General features: G+C 50.4%; 1 protein-coding gene across 2 annotated transcripts in view; it reads left to right on the top strand.

Moving 5' to 3' along the window:
- The window catches only part of RAB11FIP4 (RAB11 family interacting protein 4), a 113,615-nt gene that overhangs the window by 29,228 nt on the left and 62,981 nt on the right, over positions 1–21,406 (top strand). The window contains exons 2-3 of one of the 2 annotated variants that reach the window (XM_059380507.1): positions 7,564–7,651; positions 8,977–9,065. In XM_059380507.1, the coding sequence (XP_059236490.1) occupies positions 7,564–7,651; positions 8,977–9,065 (177 nt within the window). Of the gene's footprint in view, positions 1–7,563; positions 7,652–8,976; positions 9,066–19,569; positions 19,630–21,406 lie in introns of those variants that run through there. The other variant, XM_059380511.1, reaches the window with a different exon arrangement.

The raw sequence follows: 21,406 nt of genomic DNA, 5'->3' as shown, positions 1-21,406 counted from the left end.
TCATTCCATCTTCAAGGTCACTAACCTTTTTTTTTTTCCATCATCTCCATTCTGCGATCGATCCCATCCAGTGAATTTGTAATACTTCAGTTATCAAATTTCCACTGAGTTCCTTTTTAGAGCTTCTACCCTTCTGCTGAGAATTTCTATATTTCCGTTTGTTCAAGAGTACTCGCCTTTCCTTCACGGAACATGGTTAACTTGCTTTAAAGTCTTTGTCTTCTGGGGCGCCTAGGTGGCTCAGTAGGTTGAGCCTCCAATTCTCATTCCATCTTCAAGGTCACTAACCTTTTTTTTTTTCCATCATCTCCATTCTGCGATCGATCCCATCCAGTGAATTTGTAATACTTCAGTTATCAAATTTCCACTGAGTTCCTTTTTAGAGCTTCTACCCTTCTGCTGAGAATTTCTATATTTCCGTTTGTTCAAGAGTACTCGCCTTTCCTTCACGGAACATGGTTAACTTGCTTTAAAGTCTTTGTCTTCTGGGGCGCCTAGGTGGCTCAGTAGGTTGAGCCTCCAATTCTTTATTTCAGCTCAGGTCATGATCTTGGGGTTGGGGGATCGGGCCTGGGTAGGGCTCTGCATTCAGAGTGGAGTCTGCTTGAGATCTGGGATTCTCTCGCGCCCTCTGCCCCTCCCCCCCCTTCATGAGTTCTCTCTCTCTCAAATCAATCAATCAATCAATCAATCAATATTTTTAAAGTAGTCTTTAGAATAAATAAATAAATAAATAAATAGTAGTCTTTGTCCTCTAATGATAGTATCTGGGTCGTCTCGGGGCTGATACTTATTGACCGCTTTTCCCCTTGTGCATTATTGGGCTTTTCCTGTTTTGTTTTGATTTCGCATGTCAAGTAATTTTGTCTTGTGTCCTGGATGTTTTGAATAGCATGTGCTGAGACTCTGAGTCCTGTTAAAAGCCTCCAAAGCATATTGATTTGGGGGATTTTTGTTTGTTTAAATCAGGAAACCAACCCAGTTCGGTTGAAATCTCTGATCCCAACCTGCCTTCTGTTCCAATGGCAGTTCAGTTTTCAAAGCTTTTGAGATGCTATTTGGATCCACTTCAAGTGTGTATTCTCCTGGGGTCGGTCTGTTCACCCGTCTGCACTGGAGCTCAGTTCTCAAAGCCTTTGGTATGTATGCTCTTCGTCAGTATGACTTTATCGGATTCTATCCCTGAGCTCCTTCCTTTCTGTGACCACACCCTCTCCAGCTCTCAGGGTCCCCTTTCTTGGCCCTTAGGTTAGAAATCTGAGGCTTAGGGCTCCCTCTACAGTTTCAGCCCTCCCATGCCTGGTCTACCTCCAGGATGAAATGGTGAGAAGAAAAAAAAGAGGAGTGACTAACAGGAATTTCCCACACACACTTTGACCCCTTTTCCTTGATTTGCATTTCATAGAGAAAGACTTTTCTACTCCTGGGGTTTTAGGTGTTTGCCCCGCTGCTGGTACTGCTGTGAGCCCCACCTTTGAGACTGGGGCTTGCCTCAGGCGAGATAGGGCTGGGAGAGGGATTTTTAAAAAAAGAAAAAAAAACCCCAACATCATTTCTTCTTCTCTCTCTGGCCCCAAAGGACCCCCTTTCTTGGCCTCTCATCAAAAAGGGAGAGTTTCTTCTGAAGCTTTTTCTGTTCACACCTGCTGTGCAATTCTGGGGTTTGGCCTCCCCGAGTCTAGGCTGGAAAACATGCAAGGGAAAAATAAACCAGGAAACATACTGCCATATTAATCTTCAAGCTGTTTGTTTGGTTGGTTGGTTTTTGCTGTTGTTTTTAATTCAAGTTTTAATTTCCCTCCCAATTTGCCTGCTAGAATTTACTCTTCAAAGTCCGCACATAGTTGCTTTATGTATTCTGTCCATCGCCTTTAGTTATAATCAGAGGAAGAGAGAGCGTGTAGGGGACTGACTCCATCTTAACGGAAACCAGAAGCCTTCCTTGGTTTCTAATCTTGGCATTGAATTTTAAAAATTCGAGTGTGTCTCCAAGCTGCATCTGGGATACTGATTGGAGATGCACTTTTGCAACACAACATTTAAAAGAACGCTTTTCCCTTTAAATATTCAAATCCTTAAGTGAAGGTTGCCTGCACCCCTGCCAGTTTTTCTAGGTAAAAAGAGAGCAGAAGACAAGTTTATTCACTCTCTGGTCAGAGCAAGCCCCCAAACTTGTGATAATAATAATAGCAATTTGATTAGCAGAAATGATAACGATTGGTAAAGACCATGAACTTTGGAGCCAAGCTGCCTATGTTCAGATCCCAACCCTGCCTCTCACTAGCTGTGGGACCATCACCCTGAGTGACTCAGTTTTCTCACCTGGACAATGGGAACAATAATAGTATCTGCTTCTGAACTGGTCGTGAGGATTCAATAAATTCATGTGAACAGAGGGCTCCGAATGCGCCTGACACAAAGGAGAGTCACCAAGCATTTGCTGGATTGGGAATAGTAATTGTCGCCATCTATTAGGCACCCACCTGCCGACTGGGGCTCATTTCCCTTGTTCAGATGAGGCAGTTGAGGTCTCTGAGAGGCAAATGGCTCGCTTGAGCCCGTGTGGCTGGCAGATCTGGAAATGAGGGAGGTGTGGGTGGCTGGGCACCGCTCAGGGAGCATCTGGCTGGTGATCCATCAGACAGCGGCGGCAGGGAGGCTCTTAACACCGCCTGGTCTGTGCTCAGAGAGATGGGACACAGGGGGAACGAGCGGGGGCGGGGAAGAATCAGCCCAGAGAGAAAGGCAACAGAAATAGCAGGGGAAGCCTGGTCATTGAGTGGCCCAAAAATGGAAAGCTCAATATTTTACTGCCAGGGAAACGACCTGTTTCCCTGGCAGCCGGCTCCACAGCCCGGCCGTGGGTGTTTCAGTGACAGCACAGCTCCTACAGGGTCCTGACGAGCCCTGCGATGCCCTTCTCCTCCCGAAGAGAGCCCAGCAGAAGCCCCCAGGCAGCCCAGCCATGGGTGATGGGTGCAGCACGTTGGGAGGCATGTGGGGTGGCCTGCGGCTTCACCGTGAAGACCACATGTGGGGGCCTATTTGTTGTACTTGCTGTGGGATCTTGAGCAAGTCCTTGCCCTGACTGGGACCTGGCTTTCCTGTCTGGGACCTGGCTTCCCTGTCTGGGACCTGGCTTCCCTGTATGTAGGATGAAGGGCAGGGTCCGTGGAATGCACCCCTGGGGGGCATTGGCAAAATGTCATCTGGTGTCCAGGAAAGTTGAGAGGCTTGGCCATCAGGGCGAGGGGTCCCCAGCCACAGCAGGTAAAGATGCTCTAATACGTGGAGGGTGGGGGAATGAGACGACACCCCAGCAGGAAACCCTGGGAAAGCAGTAGACTACAGAAGCAGGTCCTCTGGGGCCAGCAGGACCTGGGTTCAAGGAAGAGTCAACTCCGCCATGACTGTCTAAACGTCCAGCCTCTGTGAGCCTCAGTCTCCCCAGCTGTAGAATGGGAGGCTGTGACTGTAGCTACTGATCCTGTCGGGAGGACTAGGTGCTGTAGATTCTGCCAAGCCCTCCACGAACCCAGCAGGAGTTAGGAAGCTCCACGGAAGCTCTGCTCTTGTTTATTCAGGGACTTCTCGAACCTACAAGGACCGTATTTATTCATATAATTGGTATTTTTGTTAGGGCAATCTTACAGTGGTCCCCTGCACCTTCTAAAGGGCCACACGGCTGTTCACATGGCCTGTCCCACACACTCTGAGCCCTGTGGCGGGGTGGGGGGTGGGGGTTGGTTCAGGGACTTTGCAGCGGCCCTTAGGACCTCCTCTATCTGCCTGTCACCAAACACCCCTGCACCTGTGCTCCAGGCCTCCCCTGAGGTTGGGGTGGGGGTGGGGGGCTGGACGGCCTGACCCCACCAGTGTCTCCCGCCCCAAGGGGTGACAGACGCCCAGCCTGCCTGCTGCCCCTCCGGTGGACCTGAGGCTGGGGCGCCACAGGGGCCACTCAACTGGGTGACGATACCACCCTTGACTGTCTCAGAGATAATCAAGGCATAGCCCTCGACCTTGGAGAGGACTGTAGGGGGGAGGGTGCCGGGAGGCTGGGAGGTACCGTGCACGTGTTCACACAGTCAGTACCGTGCTGGTGGCGAGATGACAGGGGTAGAGGGGGTGAGACTCTGGCTGGGTGTAGGGGAGAGGGCGGGCCTCAGATGGCGCCTGCGCATTGCTATTCGGAGAAGCCGCGTTCGGGCTGTGCTGGCGGTAGAGGACCGGGGCAGCTGCAGTGCCCAGAAGGCTCTGGCTGAGGTGGGAGCTGGCAGAAAGCCACCCTCTTCCTTCCCTGGAATTCCAAGGTCCCGGTGGGTACCAGGTTCAGGGGGTCACAGAGAGCCGGAGTATAGGCTCTGCCCACCTGTCATCCCCAGACTCACACCCGCATGGAAGGGGCAGGGTCAGCGGGAATAAAGGTACAAGTGCAGGGCCACCAAGCTCAGGGAGGGGGTAGAGACGCTGTGCGGAGTCCCTTCTTGCTCGCTGCTCGCCTTCCAGAGCCAGCTGGGCACGTGCCCATCATGCCAGGCCACTGGCGGTGACCAGGGCTTCAGACCCTGGCTGCAGCTGCCACCACTGGAAACATGTCCTGTGGGCATGCGGGAGACACGGTTTTTAACGAGTGGATGAGACCCCAGCATGGCCTGGGCTTTGGAGCCTGTGGTGGGTAGGGTGGGCGCGAGGGCATCTGCCAGGGCAGTGTTAACAATACGGACGGGAAGAGTAACCTGCAGACGGCACCCTAGTTTCCACGGTGCCCCAACATCCACCATCTGCAACCCAGCCCCAAAGGGGTCTGAGAAAGAGCTCGTCCTTGCCCTGTGATGCTTTACACATTGCTGGGGGTTCCTGGGAGGAGAGGGAAGGTGCCTGACGACAGGCGTACAACCGAGCGCGCGCATGCGCACCTGTGTGCCTGTGTGACCACGGGCGCAGTCAGCGGTCGGCCCCCAACAGAGTGCCCTGCATGCAGGAGGCGTCCACTGAAGGAACGAATGCTTGCGTGTGTGCTCGAGGGGGGGGGGGGGGGGCGAGGAAAATTGCCTCTAAGTTATAGGGTAATTCTGGAAAAAAGATCGAGAAGCTGACTTTCAGGTGCTGGGCTGTGGGGGCAGGGGGCAGAAGGGGAACCAGTTTCTTAGGAAAGATAGTTCTTAAGAAATTGGCCATTGCCAAAAATTAGGAAAACATACCCAGAGCTCCTGAGTTTGAAGTCAGTGGCTCTGGTTGAAGACTAAATTAAGACATCTTTACAGAGAACAATTTGGCAACTGTTATCAAAAGCCTTTAAAATTTAGAGGATTTGTAGAACCATTCATATTCAGTTTTTCAACAAATACATGTAAAGCTTCTACTATGTGCCAGTCATGGTGGGTGCTACCATGAACACGGTGGTGATCGAAACAGACATCCTTGGGGCCTGGGTGGCTCAATCAGCTAAGCGGCTACCTTCAACTCAGGTCAAGATCCCAGGGTCCTGGGATGGAGCCCCCAGCATCAGGGTCCCTGCTCTGTGGGGAGTCTGCTTCTTCCTCTGCCTCTGCCCCTCCCCCCACTCCTGCTCTCCCTCATTTGCTCTCTCTCAAATAAATTAAAACAATCTTAAAAAGAAAAAAAAAACAGATATATAATCCTTGCCCTCAGGGAGCTTACTTTCTAGAGGGGAAGATCCAAATTAATATAATTATCACATCAAATATAATTACAAATTGCAGCAAATGGTTTGAAGGAAAAGTATAGGGTGCTACAAGACAGGGTAATAGCAGGGTGCACCCTAATTAGATGGGAGTGGCAAGGACAGACTTGTCTCAGGAGAAATATTTAATACAGGTACAAACAGTGACTTGAAGGATGAATCAAGGTCAGGTGATGAATGGGGATGGGGAGAGGACGAGTATTTGAGATCACATATAGTGTGTCCAAAGGCCCTGAGGCAGAACAAAGATGTTTTGCTTGAGGAGTTGACTAAAGGCCAGTGTGGCTGGAATGCAGTAAGGGACAGAAAGAGAAGGGGATGGGGCAGGAGGGGCTAGATCATATAGGGTCTTGTAGGCCACATTACCGAGTTTTGATTTTACCCTAAGGGTAGTGGGTAGTCATTGGAAGGTTCTAAACAGAGGAAGCGATGACATGATCCACTTGGAGTAGAGAATGAGTCGGAGGGGCTGAAAAGTGGAAGAGGGCAGATGAATCGGGAGACCTCAGCAACCAGGAAGGGAGATGTTGATGTCGGTGACCAACAGGATCCCAGGGACGATGTGGGAAAGAAGGTGACTTGAGGACGTGGTGTTTGCGTACGGATTGGATGTGCATGAGAGGGAACAGTCCAGGTGATGCCAAAGAACTACATGGCAGGCAGGAAAGGGAGGGAAAGAGGGTGTGGCCGGGGAGTGGGCCATTTCAGTGAGTGGTCATGGAAGAGGGGCGAGTCCTTGGGACGGCTGGGGTGGCTAGGGGAGAAAGCAATGAGAAAGTCAAGGATCTGAGAAGCCAGAGGGGCGACCGGTCATCCACACGGCTGTAGAAACCCCCCAAATCAATGATAACAACAAGAGGAAAAACAGAAATTGCCCAACTCTTCGGGGTGGTTAGGTAAATGAGGGTTTATCCACGGGGCAGTGGATCTGACAACCGCTAAAAATATGGGTGGTACCTCGGGGCGGTATGGAAAGGTGTCTGATAAATGCTGGGTGGGAGAGAACATTCCAAACATCAAGAATGGCATGGCTGACTCCTTTGGGCTAAAAAGCCTTACTACAAACTTTATTAATTTTGTTTAACATTTAATTGAAAAAGAACAGAAAAGTGCACCGGCCACAAGCAGAAGGCTCTGTGGGTTTCAGTGTGTGGCCAGCACCCAGATCGATCGATAGAAACGCCCTTGGTTTCCCCCCGCACCGCCCCCTACAAACTTCCACCAATGTAGCCACAGTCTGGACCATAATTGGTTTTGCCTTCAATCTTATTTGATTTGTCATTTAAAATTCTTAAGGAATGTCTACAAATGTGACATAATTATTTCCTCCTTGTAGACAGAGGGGAATTTGACCAAGGGTCTCTCAGAACTACAAAAAAAAAAAAAAAAAAAAAAAAAAAAGTGGTTAAAACTACGTGTTTTAAAGCAAAGGAAAGTGGGAAACAGCAGGGTTTGATTCATTCTCTTTTCTGGAGTTTCCACAGGAGCGTGTACTATTTTCGTAGGAAAGAAACCACTGAGTGGGAAACAGCGGGGTTTGATTCCCTTCTCCAGAGTCTCCTCGATGAGCGTGTACTATTTTTGTAGGACAGAAACCACTAGGTTAAAAAAACATCAGAGCACTGACTTTCCATGAGCCCAGCTCTGTCGGAGGCTCCCCGTGCTGTCTGTGGACCTCAGCAGACTCGAGTGAGCCCACCGCTGTCTGGGGCTTGGTACTGAGCCCAGCATGCAGGGTGGGGACCTAGAAGAGGACCTCTGGTGTCCCTCCCAAGCAGCCTCCCCAGTCAGCCTCACCCCAGCTCCGTGAGCATCTCGGGGAGGACCTCACACCTGTCCCTCCTTCCCTCTCACAGGTGGAAAAACTTGTGAAATACCTGGATCCCAACGACCTGGGGAGAATCAACTTCAAGGACTTTTGCCGAGGGGTGTTCGCCATGAAAGGTGAGAGCTTCATGGGAGGGAGTCTCTCAGGCTCCTGTCCAGCTGCAGAGGCTGGCCTGACTGGGGCTTCAGCTGGGGCTCCTCCCGGCGGTGCTGAGGAGAAGGATCCGGGGCTCCTGCTGCAGCCGCAGCCATGCAGGGGCCGTGTGAGGGTCTCTGAACCAGTGGGACAGTCACTTCCACCCTTCCTGTCGTCTGTCCCACGGAGAAAGGCTCCCGATTGCTTTCCTTCCTCCTTGCGCCCTCCTCCAGGTCACCTCCCTCCCGGATGACCAAACCGTGGGCAGAGCCAGACACCCATCTTCTCTTCTTTTCCCTTTGTTTCCTCCTCTCGCTTCCCCGCCCCCACCCCCAGTCCCTTCCTCCCTCCCAGCTCTCCCCCTTGAAGGAGCAATATACCATCCCTCTCTTTTCCCCAGTTCAGAGGCAGTTGTGAGAGAACCCCAGGCATCAGAGGTCACTCGTGGCCACTCTTACCACTAAACTGCTTGTCTGGAGAAAGTGGCTGAGGTCGCCAGCCAGGTGGGCTGGGTCCTCTTCGGAGCTTTCCGGCCACCTGGGAAGGAAGCCATGTTTTCCTGTCAGAATGAGCCATTCTCTGTGGGGGAAGCTAGGGTTCTTGGAGGGTGGGAAGGAGGCAGGAATGACGTCCTTGAAAGTGGGGTGTGATGCAAAGGGAGCTGAGAGGTTGGGAGGGGCTGGCTGCACATGGCCCCCTTAAGGTCTTCCGAATAGAACGGGCTGGAGGACCACCACCAACCACACCAGTGTGTTTCTACACCAGTCGCTTTGCAGGTTTGACTGCCTTTATCTGAAAAGATACCGGGGCATTTGCTCAGAAACAGTGGAGGGACGCCACCTGTGTAACCAAGTCAGGTAGTGCCATCCTGAGGATGACCCTCTCCTAGATGTCCTGGAGGTGATAGGGCCATTGAGGGCCCCAGGCTCAGGGGAATGTGTGCCTTTGGTGCCTCTGTGAGCCAGGCAGGGAGTATTGCCTTATAGCCCTTCCTCCAGGAAGGCCTCCTTGATTCTCTTTGCACCTGACCTGCCTTCTGCATTTGGGACTCTCTCTTTCATGCATTCTCTGTTGGGGTTAGTCCCCGTGGGAGAATGCCTGGAGGGAGGGACCTGTCTCTGGTCCCCCCATGGAGTCCTGGCCCAGCTCCTCCATGGCCCAGTGCTCCATCTCTGCCTTGGAAAGATCAGCTGGTCTCTTGGAGGTTTGGGCCCTGTGCCTCCCCCACAGCCCTTCTTACCCAAGGCCCAGAAACCAGAAGCAGAGCTGCTGAGGCCCTGAGCCTGCGCTGTCTGTCTGTCCACAGGGTGTGAGGAACTGCTGAAGGATGTGTTGTCGGTGGAGAGCGCAGGGTCGCTGCCCTGCACACCGGAGATCTCAGACTGTGTGGAGCAGGTAAGGGGGCGGAGGCCCAGGGGAGGAAAGGGGAGGAGGAGCCTCCGGAGGGCCCGCCTTGCCCTTTCTGATCTTCCTGCCTTTGCTCTACTTTGTTGTGTCTGGAAGACTGTTTAAGTTCAAAGTCAAGAAGTAGCTTTCGGAACCTGAGCAATGAAGCCCCTTGGGAAGCCACAGCAAAGAGGGTAGGGACCAGGGGTCCTCCCAGAGCACCTTTATTCCCCACCCTTGGGTTCTAAGGGGAAACTGAGTCCCAAGCAGGGAAAGTGACAGACTTGAGTTCCATGGCAGATGGGACAACAATTTTTCTCTTTTCCCCTGTGTTGCAACCCACAGAGCCAACAGACCCCTGAGTGGTTTTCCCCCAGACAGTCTGGCAGTTCTCCAGCACTAGCCAGGGGCCTAGCAGTTCCTTCCGCTGAGTACCAGAGTTAGGGCAGACCCTGGGCTCAAGGACGCAGCCCCACAGGACCGCCCCATTGGAAAGGCAGCCACAGATGGGGGTCCCAGGCTCTCCGCACCTGCACTGGCTGAGCACAAATGTGGGGATTCCCACAAAGCCCCTCAGGTTCCGGAACTCACTGGAACAGCTCCCAAAACTCAGGAGCACACTGTGTTTGCCATAATTAGTTGATTATAAAGGACACGACCCAGGAACAGCTAACTGGGAAAGACGGAAAGGGCAAAGCATGGAGGCGGGCCGTGCAGAGACCCATGCCCTCCCCACCCCCGCCGCCTTCCCAGCACACCAGCACGCTCACCAACCAGGAGCCCTCCAAACTTCGATAACCCCATAGGCGGCCCCTCTTGCCTCCCAAGGTGGGGTTGTGGGCGAGCTGGACATTTCCACCTCCTAGTTACACGTGGGTCTTTCTGGTGACCAGACCCATCCTGAAGCTCTCTAGGGGCCCCACTGGTTCACCTCTTTAGTAGGAACTCAGGTGCATTGGGGAAGGGCTCCTCATGCATGACAAAAGACACTCCCATCTCTCAGGAAGTTTCTAGAGCAGTTAGGAACTCGGTGCTAGGAGTGGGACAAACACCACAGTCTCCGGGGCTCTTTTTCCTTTATCCTCACCTAATGGGTTTTTTTTTTTTTTAACTATAAAACTTTGAATTCTTTTTCCAAACACACATGGCTACATCCTACAGATGGACACAGGTTAGGGTTATCGTGTTGACAGTCACCAAGCACCCTTCTGGGCAGGACACCTTGGAGCTGGAGGAGGAGTATCTTGATTTCCCATCCAGGTCAGCTCAAAAAACCTTTTATCTGCCTCCCGTTGGTGTCTTGTCCGGACCCTCCAAACATAAGTATTTTCTGCAGCGGAAGGAGGTCCAGGACCCCAGAGGTCACTTTGGCTGGGTGGTGGGGTCAGGGTTGGCACTGGATCAGTGGGAGTCCTCACAGAGGACCACAATGCTGGGGGGTTGGGCAGCAAAATGGTGTTGATGAAGTTCTAGAACCTAGGTGAGTTTCAGTGGGCTGAGGTCCGGAGCCGATGACCAAGAAAGAATTCTTGAGACATCTTTGGTGCAAAATGGTGGTTTATTAAAGCATGGGGACAGGACCCGTGGGCAGGAAGAGCTGCTGCCCCGGGTTGTGAGGGTAGGCATGTTATATACCTTGCGGTTGGGGGAAGGTGAGGGGATGGGAGGTTTCAACAGAGTTTTCACATGTTAAGAAGGGCCTACAAGGTGCCGGGGGGGAGGCCTTGCCCTTATGGCTTGATCAGTGTCGTCTTTAGGTCAGGCATTAACATCAAGATAGTTGGGAGATTCTTGGTGGGGTATTATGATCCTGCTATCATTTACATTCCCTTCTACCTCAGCCTCCTCCAGTTTATGGTGGGGAGGGAGACATTAGGGCTTCAGGAGCTGAGTTATTTGCCTCTGGAAATTTGTGATATTGATAAGGTAACCTCCCTGTTTAGGTCTCTAGGACATCTGTAGAGCGAGGGAGATTCCTGTTCTGCAGGATTGCGATCCCTGCAAGTGAACTATTTATCGTTTTATGGCGGTCAGGGGTGCCGGAGGAATGCTACACATATGGAGGGGGGCAGGTGGAGAGGGGGTGCGAGGCGCCAGCTCTTGCTCTGTCCTCAGCCAGCCTCCTGCTCCCTCATCAGTGTTGGAGAAGCCGAGGCTCAAGGGCAGCAGAGGCCAGAGCCAGGTCCCAAGTCATGGGGACAGGACCTCCCACACAGAGACCAGGCGCCTGGCCCCCAAGGACGAGTGATGAGAGGTAGACCCCACGCCTGCCTCGACAGGCCAGTGGATGTGGGGTGAATATGCATTTGGGCCCAACTAATGGGACGGTGACCAGGATCAGGGCAGAAGGCCTCCCGCGTGGGACAAATACCGAGCATCCCCAGTTTTTCAAGTGGGCCCTTGTGGACTGCTGAGCAGGAAGGCCGTGGGGTCACTCAGGGCTGGGTCCATACCCCACTGGGGCCCCTGACTAGGTATGCAAACCAGACACGCTGCCTCTGGCACTCCTCTGGGCCTCAGTTTCCTTAGCTATAAAATGGGGCTGGCCATGCCTCTCTAGGGGACCTGTGGAAATCAGTGAGAAAATACTAATTTTCTAATCAGCTAATACATGAGGCCTCCCTTCCTCCCCGTGCTGTGTCGTAGTGGTTAGAACGAGAGTGCCATGCTCATTCTACTTTACCCTTGGATACCGGCATTTCATAAGTCTGTCAAAAGAGAGGGCTGCCCGGGAGGAGCTGGAGGGCAGAGTAGAGCGGGCCAGCCCCCCCGCCCAGTGTTGCCAGAGCAGGTCCTGTTCCTGTAGCACCAGGCTGCTCTCTTGGCCCCCATGTGTGGCCGTCCATGCTTCTGGAAGAAACGGTAAAAATAGACCCAGAAGCCTTGGGCTCCAGGATGCTGCTTTTGCTTTTGGCACAATGCTGTTTTCCAGAATACGAAATCTGGAGGTTTGAGGAAGCAGGAAGAACATGCCAGTTGAACCTCAGCACCCCTGCCTGGTTCCCCTTGTTTTCTGACTCAGGACCTTGCCTGCAGATGTGTCTTCATATCCCTTTGTTGCAGCCCCTCTGGGGTAAGCGCTTCATGCCATCCATGTAGGTTACTTTGAGGTGGCTCCGCGGGCCGGAGCCTGGAGAGGGGGCCGGATGCACTAGGCAGCCTTGTTCTGGGGCATTCCAACCAGGCAGCTCAGTGGACCTGGTCTCTCTTCCTTACAATGGGCTCCCTAGTGATGGTTGCTGGGGGGAGCAGGGGGGTCGGGAGGAAGACGGGTCAAAAGCCAGCCGGCAGGGCCTATGGGCTCCTGCAGGACCCCCGGCCTCTGTGATGGCAGTGAATCCCCTTCCTGGCTCAGCCTTCTGGAATGTGCAGCTCTGGGCTCCATTGGGCTGACCACTCGCAGCTCCTCAGGTTGGGGGAGTTGACAGGGCCAGCCTGGGCAGGTCTTAACCCTAAAGACTGGGTCTTCGGCACCCTGCGGTGTCCCATCTGTCCCCTAGGGGTCAGCTTGAGACCGACCAGAACCTGGATCACTCAGGCTTCCAAAGTGCTACCAGAGACAAAAATAAATGCTGGGGTGGTTTGGGAAGCCTGTGGGGAGGACACAATGATGGGACAGCAGGAGCTCCCCCTCCTCTCCTCAGGGTGTAGGGGTCTGGATGGGGAGAGGGTGTAGGCAGGTGGAGAGCACCTCCCACTCAACAGGGCCGTGAAATGAAAGCAGATCCCACAGACGCTGTGAGAGCCTGGGCCCTTGGTCATTCTCCCTCGTGGGCTGATTAATAGGGAACCCCATAAAATGAATGGGGCGCGTCAAGCTGCCCGCTCCTGTTATGAAACTGCCACGTCCGTGAATGATGTCACCAGCCAGTCAGTCCCCAAGCGAGGAAGTCACTCTTGATGCCCCCACAGCCAGCTAGCCTCGAGTCCCCTGATGCCCACTCACCCCCTTGCCCTTCTCCCACGGCTGCCTACAGCTCTCCTCACTATAGGAGAAGGCTGGGGAGCCTTCTCCTCTCCAGACCCTTAGCCCAGTGCCTCAGCATCTTCCTAAGGAGCTGCTTGGTCTCTCCCTTTGGTGACCCCTCATCACCAGTGGGAAAAACTCAGCTCGCACCTGCTTCTCCAGCCTCATCTCTCAGCACCCCGAGATTGGTGACACCCAGCTGTTCCTTATTTTATGAAAAGGCCAAGTTCTGTCTTGCCTCCCAGATGTTGCACAAGTTTTGTCTTTCTCCTGGGATATCCTCCCACGCCCTATCCCGGGGCTAACTTCTACTCATCGCTAAGACTCACACCTCCTCTAGGAGGCCTCCCCTGGTTCCCTCTGCCTCAGCCTGTCTGCCCTCTCCCCAGCCTGGAGGAGGACCTTCCCTGAGCTTCCTTGAGGCCTTGGGCCTTAACCTCAGCCTCCACACCATTTTCACCCTGTGGTGGCAGGGCTCGCTTGAACTGACCTTGTCTCTACATCGAACACAACATTATTCATGGTGCACAGAGCGTTTCTCTAAGTATTTCCAGATTAGAAATCTGAAAATGCTGTATCAAAGGGTATGCACGTTTGTTTGTTTTTTTTTTTTTAATAGATGTGTCCAAATTTTTCTTCTAAAAAGGTGATACCGATGTATTGCCCGACAGCAGGTGGGCCTGCCCATCACCAAGCCTTAGCTTTCTCCTTTGGGGAGTTACCGGTTCATAGTCTTTGCCCATTTTCCTTTAGTTGGTTTGTCTTTTCCTTATTGATTGATAAGACATTTATATATATTCTGAATGTTAATCTTTATGTATTTTGCTTGTATTTTAGTCTTGTTTTGGGCATCTTTTATGGTATAGAATTTTAAAATTCTTAAGTAATCATTACCCATCCTTTCATGCTATTTTCATTTGATGCTTCTCTCTCTCAAGGCTATAAACATATCCCCCTATATGGTTTATTTTTCCCCCCAGTACTTTTAGACAAAAGATCTTATTCTTAGCTCTTTGGTCCCCTGTGGCATATTTTTGGTTTTGCTGAGGATGTATTCATCTGGTATTATTTTCCAAATGTTGCCAGTGGTTTAAGCCCCTCCTGTCAGATAATCCCACTTTCCCCACTCACTTGGGATTTCACCCTCTTCTCATATGCTAAATTTCCTTATCAACATGGTTTCTTTCTGGACTCTGGTCTGTTCCATCAGTCTGTCTGTCTGTTTATTTCCGAGCCAAAACCAGTCTCAGCTACCATTCATTGCTTCATAGTTTGATATCTGCTAGAGACAATCTACTTCAACCTTCTTCACTTAAAAACGATTTTTGTTATGCTTACACATTTTCTCTTCCAGAATACCTTTTTTGTTTTATTTATTTATTTAAAGATTTTATTTATTCATTTACTTGACAGAGAGAGACACAGTGAGAGAGGGAACACAAGCAGGGGGAGTGGGAGAAGGAGAAGCAGGCCTCCTGCAGGCTAGGGAGCTCGATGTGGAGCTCGATCATAGGACCCTGGGATCATGACCTGAGCTGAAGGTAGAGGCTCAACAACTGAGCCACCCAGGTGCCCCCTTTTTTTCTTTTAAAAAAAGATTTTAATTATTTATTTGTCAGAGAGAGGGAGATCACAAGCAGGCAGAGAAGCAGGCATAGGGAGAGGGAGAAGGAGGCTTCCCGTCGAGGAGGGAGCCCAACATGGGACTCCATCCCAGGACCCTGGGATCATGACCTGAGCCAAAGGCAGACGCTTAACCAGCTGAGTCACCCAGGCATGCCCAGAACACTCTTTTTTGTCAAAATCTGTTAAAAACCCTGCTAGAGAATTTGTTTGAAATGTGTTCATCGACTGAAGGGAATTGGCTTCTTTGTAATATGGAATTCTCTCTTTCAGTATATCTATGTTTAGTCTGGCTTTCTTTTGTGCCCCTCAGAAAACTATTACAATCTTCTCAAATAGGTTCTGCACCTTTCTACGTAGGTGACTATATTTTAGAGTCTACTGCTGTTGTTACTGCTGTAGACTCTGTGCCATGACAGATCCCCAATGGCTACGGCTAGCGTGTAGGACAGCTTTCGATGTTGGGTGTTGATCTTGTCATGCCCACCTTACTAAACCCCCTCATGAGTTCTAATAGCTCACTTACATACTCTTTCTCAATCTTATGCTATCTAACAAAGTAGTTATGTTACTTTTCTGCATAAGTTTAAATAGCTACATAAGATTTCATCACATGAAGACAACCAAATTTATCAGTTCCTTATTATTGGGCATATACATATATATATATATATATATACACACATATATATATATATGTATATACATATATATATATATATATATATATATATATATATTAACCTAACTGGGGGGATTAACAAAGGCAGTGTCATCATCATTCTAAACAGAGCTAAACAGTTCCCCATAGGAGCAAACACTGCTTTAGTGTAAGTCTGAGGTTGGCAGACGACAGTTCCTATGGGCCCAATCTAGTGGGCTGTTTTTGTAAATAAAGTTTTATTAGAACACATTCATCCCCATTTGCTCACCTCTTGTCTGGGGTTCTTTCACAGTACAGTGGCAGAGTTTAGTGGCTGCCACAGAACTGTATGGCCCACAAAACCCAAAATATTTACTATCTGCCCTCTACAGAAAAAGTCTGCCAGCCTTTGGGATAAAATCTGGTAAGTGAAACTATTTTTTTTTTTTTAAGATTTATTTATTTATTTGAGAGAGAGAGAGAGAGAGGGGCACACACGTGAGCCCACGAGCCAGGGGAGGCGCAGAGGGAGAAAGAGAGAGAATTGCCGGCAGACTTCCCGCTGCTGGAGCCCAGTGCAGGGCTTGATTCCATGACCCCAAGATCATGACCTGAGCCAAGATCAAGAGTTGGACGCTTAAGAGACTGTGCCACCCAGGTGCCCCAGAGTGGAAACTATTTTATCAAAAGGGCACTAATCTTAAAATTTCCAATACTTCGGCCGAATTCCTTTCCAGAAGAGTTGTTTTCTTTACCCTCCCATCAGGATTGTGGCAGAGTCCAACTACCCTCTTGAAACAGGATGTTAACTGTTTTCTCAAGTCTTTCTAATTTGAGAGGCTAAAAAGATTAGGATTGCTCTGTTGAATTAAAATACACTTGAGGGCTGCCTGGGTGGCTCAGTGGGTTAAGCCTCTCCCTTCGGCTGGGGTCATGATCTCAGGGTCCTGGGATCAAGCCCCACGTCGGGCTCTCTGCTCATTAGAGAGCCTGCTTCCCTCTCTCTCTGCCTGCCTCTCTGCCTACTTGTGATCTCTCTCTGTCAAATAAATAAATAAAATCTTAATAAAATAAAATACACTTGAACTTGGGGCATCTGGCTGGCTCGGTTGGTATAGCATGTGACTTTTGATCTCAGGTTTGTGAGTACAAGCCCCACATTGGGTGTAGAGATTACTTAAAAATGATAGCTAAATAAACAAACAAACAAATAAAATGCAGTTGAACTTCTTCGGTTACATTTATTGGAGTTCTTTGTTCATTAATTTCCTGCCCACATTCTTCACCGTACTTTCTATATATGTATTCATTTTCATTGATTTGTAAAAACTAGAAATGTTACATTTTTGGATAAACATTACAAATATTCTTTTAGCTTGTCGTTTGTTTTTAACTTTGTTTATGGCAACGGATTTGCACTTCTTTTTTAGCTAACTCATCCGTCTTTTCCATTATAGCTTTGGCTTCTTGTGTGATGCTTAGAAAGGCTTTCCTACCCAAGATCGTGGAACTATTCTATTTTAAATATTTATCTATTTTATTTATTTATTTATTTGAGAGAGAGAGAGTGTGTGTGCACACACGTGCGAGGTGGCAGGGGAGAGGGAGAGAGAAAATCTCTAGCGGACTCTCTGCTTCGCGTGGAGCCTGATTTGGGGCTCGATCTCATGACCCTGATATCATGACCTGAGCTGAAATCAAGAGTTGGATGTCTTACCAACTGAGCCACCCAGGAGCCCCTATTCTATTTTATTTTTACTTCATGTATTTGTTTTTTTGTTTTGGTTTGGTTTCTTTTTGTTTTCTTTAGAGAGAGTTTTTTTTTTTTTTTTTTAAAGATTTTATTTATTTATTTGTCAGAGAGAGAGGGAGAGAGAGTGAGCGAGCTCAGGCAGACAGAGTGGCCGGCAGAGGCAGAGGGAGAAGCAGGCTCCCTTGCCGAGCAAGGAGCCCGATGTGGGACTCGATCCCAGGCCTCTGGGATCATGACCTGAGTGAGCCGAAGGCAGCCGCTTAACCGACTGAGCCACCCAGGCGTCCCGAGTATTTGGTTTTTATATTTAAAATTTTGATCCATGGAATTAACTCTGATGTCTGGAGTGAGGTAGGGATCCAGCTCTCCTTGCTTCCCGTCTACCCCTTACCCTCCCTCCGGTGCCCACCTCACCTCACAGGAACCGGAAGCTCTTTGCAAGGTGATGCTGCAGCGGTCCCCTGGTGGCAAAACAAAGGGGGTTTACTGGGCCCCCAGACTGTAAGCCCCGGCCCAAGCTGGCCCTTCTGCTCATCCTCGGAAGGAGCTTTGCCAAGCCTCCGTCTTGCCAGGACAACTGTTAGAAATCTGCCCTGGGCTTCTCTCTAGACCCGGCCCCGGGGAGCTTAAGCCCTAAAGGTCCATGGGTATCCTTGCTTAACTTCATCCATCCTGAGGCAAATGTTTCTAAAACCTCTTGTGACAATGGCACTTTTAAATTCTAAAAATATTTGTTCTGAGAAACAGCGCTCTGATTCAGCTGTGCCGGTGCGAGTGTGGGTGGTGCCGTCGTGCTGGCGCTGATGTGGTGAGGGCGGAAGGGGGTTCAATGGCTCGGTGGGGGAGGGGGAGGGTTGGTGTGATTTTTTTTTTTTAAGACTTTATTTAAAAAAAAAAAAAAGACTTTATTTTTTTATTTGAGAGAGAATGAGAGAGAGAACATGAGAGGGGAGAAGTCAGAGGGACAAGCAGACTCCTTGCTGGGCAGGGAGCCTGATGCAGGACTCGATCCTGTGACTCCAGGATCATGACCAGAGCCCAAGGCAGCTGCTTAACCAACTGAGCCACCCAGATGTCCCTCGATGTGATTGATCCTTTCTGCTTAATATGGCCACAGTGTTTTTCCTATGTTCCAATAGCCCCCTCCTCTTAAAGGAAAGACTAATTTGCTTATCCCAAGCCCATGGGTTCTGTAAAAATAAAAGATCCTTGAGTCATATCTTGGGGAAACACCTGAACTCTGGCTAGAGCAGAAGTGGCTGGGACAGAAGCTGAGGAGATGCTGAAGGCCCTTTTGTTTGTTCCCTCACCCTGGTCTGTACCCGGCCTTCTGCCTCCAGCCATCCCTGCCCTAGGAAGGCTGGCCTGCGCCCGCCCAGAGCACTGGCTTCCCAGGACACTCCTGGGTTCCACCTCCTGCCTCACCCCGCCTCGCTGCTCAAGTTCCCACTTCCCTTTAGAACCTAGACTCACAGCACCTGAGCAAACACGGGAGAGAGGCCACTTCCTTCCCCTCTCGAGAGGGCTTGGTTGGATTATTACCCTGGAGGAGATGAACCAGTTTTGCATTGGACTTTGTGACTCAGTTTCAGCATTATTTCTGTCATTGACACCTGTGGATCTCTCCCGTTCTCCTTTGAAGCAGCTGTCCCAGCCTGCTGCTCCCTCATTAATGAGTTAAGTGGGTTTTTGACACAGGTAACTATGGGAAGACACACACACACACACACACACACACACACACACGTTAGTTCTCAGAAGCAGCCAAGTCTAAGCCGGTGGTTCTCAACCCTGGCTGCACCCTGGATTCATGGAGGGGGCTGTCCAACCCACCTGCCAGAGGTCCTGATTTAATCAGCCCGGGGAGGGCTCCACTCATCTATGCTTACAAGCTCCCCTAGTAATTCTAATGCACGCCCAAATTTGAAGACCGAGTGTCCAAACTAGGAGATCTCAAACTTTTCTGCAAATTATAATTTCCTGGAAGTTTTTACGATTCTGGATGCCCAAGGTGCCCCTCAGACCGGTCAACACAGAACCTCAAGAGTGTTGCCTTTTCAAAAGCTCCTCATGCAATTCCGGGAACCCGGATCCTGGATCCTGTAACGTCCCGGCTCCAGGTCTGCTCACACCCACACGTCCCTCCCCAAGGACAGAGTGTGGAGGTGGAGTTGGGGGGAAGAGTGTTTCAACTGTGACAGCGGACAGTGGGGCAGCACATGAGCTCAACAAATGCCTGCCGCCCTTTCCCAGGTGGCCACCTCTGGGGAAACTGGTTTGGGATTGCGGGGCCCTGCTCTGAGGCGTCTGTCTGTCCTCCCCAGAATCAGGCTGCCTGGGGGCTCAGGCATGGGGAGGGAGCATTCTTGAAGTCCAGTGAGGCATGACTTTGTTTTTCCAGAGAGACGCCCTGCCTGCAAGGGCCCGCAGGGCCTTCTGGGTCAGCGGGGCTGAGGGTGGGGGGTGGGGTGGTCTACCATGTGCCAGAGCCTACCATGTGCCAGAGGCTAACTAGGAATCTCAGTAGAGACTTCCTCATCGGCTGCCCTGGGGAGAAAACTGCGAGCTCAGACTCCTGCTGCAGAAGGTACAAGAACAGAGACTAGATTCCTTTAACAAAGACCTAGCAAATTTGCTTTTCCTCCAACTTTTTATCTCGAAAACTTTTCAACTTCAGGAAAGAAGTTAAGAGTCGTGCCACTGAATGCTGATCTCTCCAGCTCCCTAGATTTCGCCAGTTGTTACCATGTTGTGAACATTTGCACTCCCGGCTCCTGGGTAACTGTATGTACTTTATTCATGTATTGCTGGACTGTTTCAAAGTTAGCTGCAAAAGTGCTTGGGTGGTGCATTTGGTTAAGCCTCTGCCTTCAGCGCAGGTCACGATCTCAGAGTCCTAGGATCGAGTCCTGTGTCCGGCTCCCTGCTCAATGGGGAGCCTGCTTCTTCTTTTGCCGCTCCCCCTGCTTGTGTTCCCTCTCTCTCTCTGCCAAATAAATAAAATCTTAAAAAAAAAAAAAAAAGAGTTAGTTGCAGACATTGTTACATTTCATCCTTAAATACTTGACTGTTCCTAAGAGCAAGAATGACCTTGACATAACCACAGTGCTGGTTTCCTCCCCTGTGGGAAATTTCACATGGATGTCATATGTTATCTATATAAATTTCATATTCTAATTGTCCTGATATTTTTGTAGCTTTTCTTTTTTGATCTCGTGTGTAATCCAGGATCATGCATTACATATGGCTGTTCTGTTTTTTTCAGTCTCTGTTAATCTAGAATAGTTTAACAGCCTTTCTTCCCATCTAAGTACTCACTGGGCCTGACCCATGTAGCTTCCGAGATCAGATGAGATCAGGCACGTTCAGGGTGGTATGGCCGTAAATAGCCCCCCCCCTTTTTTTGGATCTTGGACATTTGACATTTTTGATGAAGTCAAGCCGGTTGTCCCAGAGAATGCACTCAATTTGCATTTGCCCATATTGGTTATCGAGCCCTGTGGGGCAGTGCGGTTTAAATCTTAATTAAAACGGGGTGAAGGGAGGGGAGTTCTACTGGGTGTCCGCTCCATATGCATTTAAGGTGTCTATCCTTGGTGCCCTCTCAACCGGCCTCAGTATTGCCAGCTGTAAAGCAGCCAGCCAGTGGGGTGTAGAGAAGATCGGGGGGCACTATGGGGCACAAGTGTTTGTCTGCAGGGCAGAGCGTCCGCCCCTTGGCACCCGACCCCAGAATCAGGAGACGGTAGCAGGCCTGCGTGCTGTGGAGGTGAGCTGTGGGCCTCATGGTTGTCTCCACAGTACACCATGAACCTGGGCCCTGGGTGCAGCGTGAGGAGACAGGGGTCCCTGTTGGTGCTGCCGGCCACATCTCCATCCTCTCTGGGCTGCTTTCCCCCACGGTGAGATGAGGCCCTCAGAGTGGGCATTGTTTTCTCCCAGAGAGCCAGGCTGAAGAGAAAATTATAAAATGGGGCTGATGAGAGAAACTCCTGGGTCCTTCGGGGGATTCTGTGAGCCAACGTGGGAAAGAGGTGTGAGCCCCTAGGACACTGCATGGCATTTCCCAAGGCTCCCGTGCGTGGGTGGTCTCAGCCATGCTCCAGGCCCCGGGGGGCATCTTCGGGGAAAACCTTGTCAAACTCTGAATCAGGATCCGTACATCATCACATACACTTCCAGGATAAGAGGGAAGACTTCTGAAATAGTTTTACTTTGTAGGTTGCTTGTTTGAGTCCTGCTCCTCTAACAGGCTCCTTCATGTCCACTTTCCTCTGCCATGTGGCCACTTTACGTAGGATATTACTATGACTGTTGTTTTATTCTTTGTAAAGATTTTATTTACTTATTTGAGAGAGAGAGAG

Source organism: Mustela nigripes, chromosome 16 (assembly GCF_022355385.1).
Source record: "Mustela nigripes isolate SB6536 chromosome 16, MUSNIG.SB6536, whole genome shotgun sequence".
Taxonomy (NCBI): domain Eukaryota; kingdom Metazoa; phylum Chordata; class Mammalia; order Carnivora; family Mustelidae; genus Mustela; species Mustela nigripes.
This window is presented reverse-complemented; position numbering and strand designations above follow the sequence as displayed.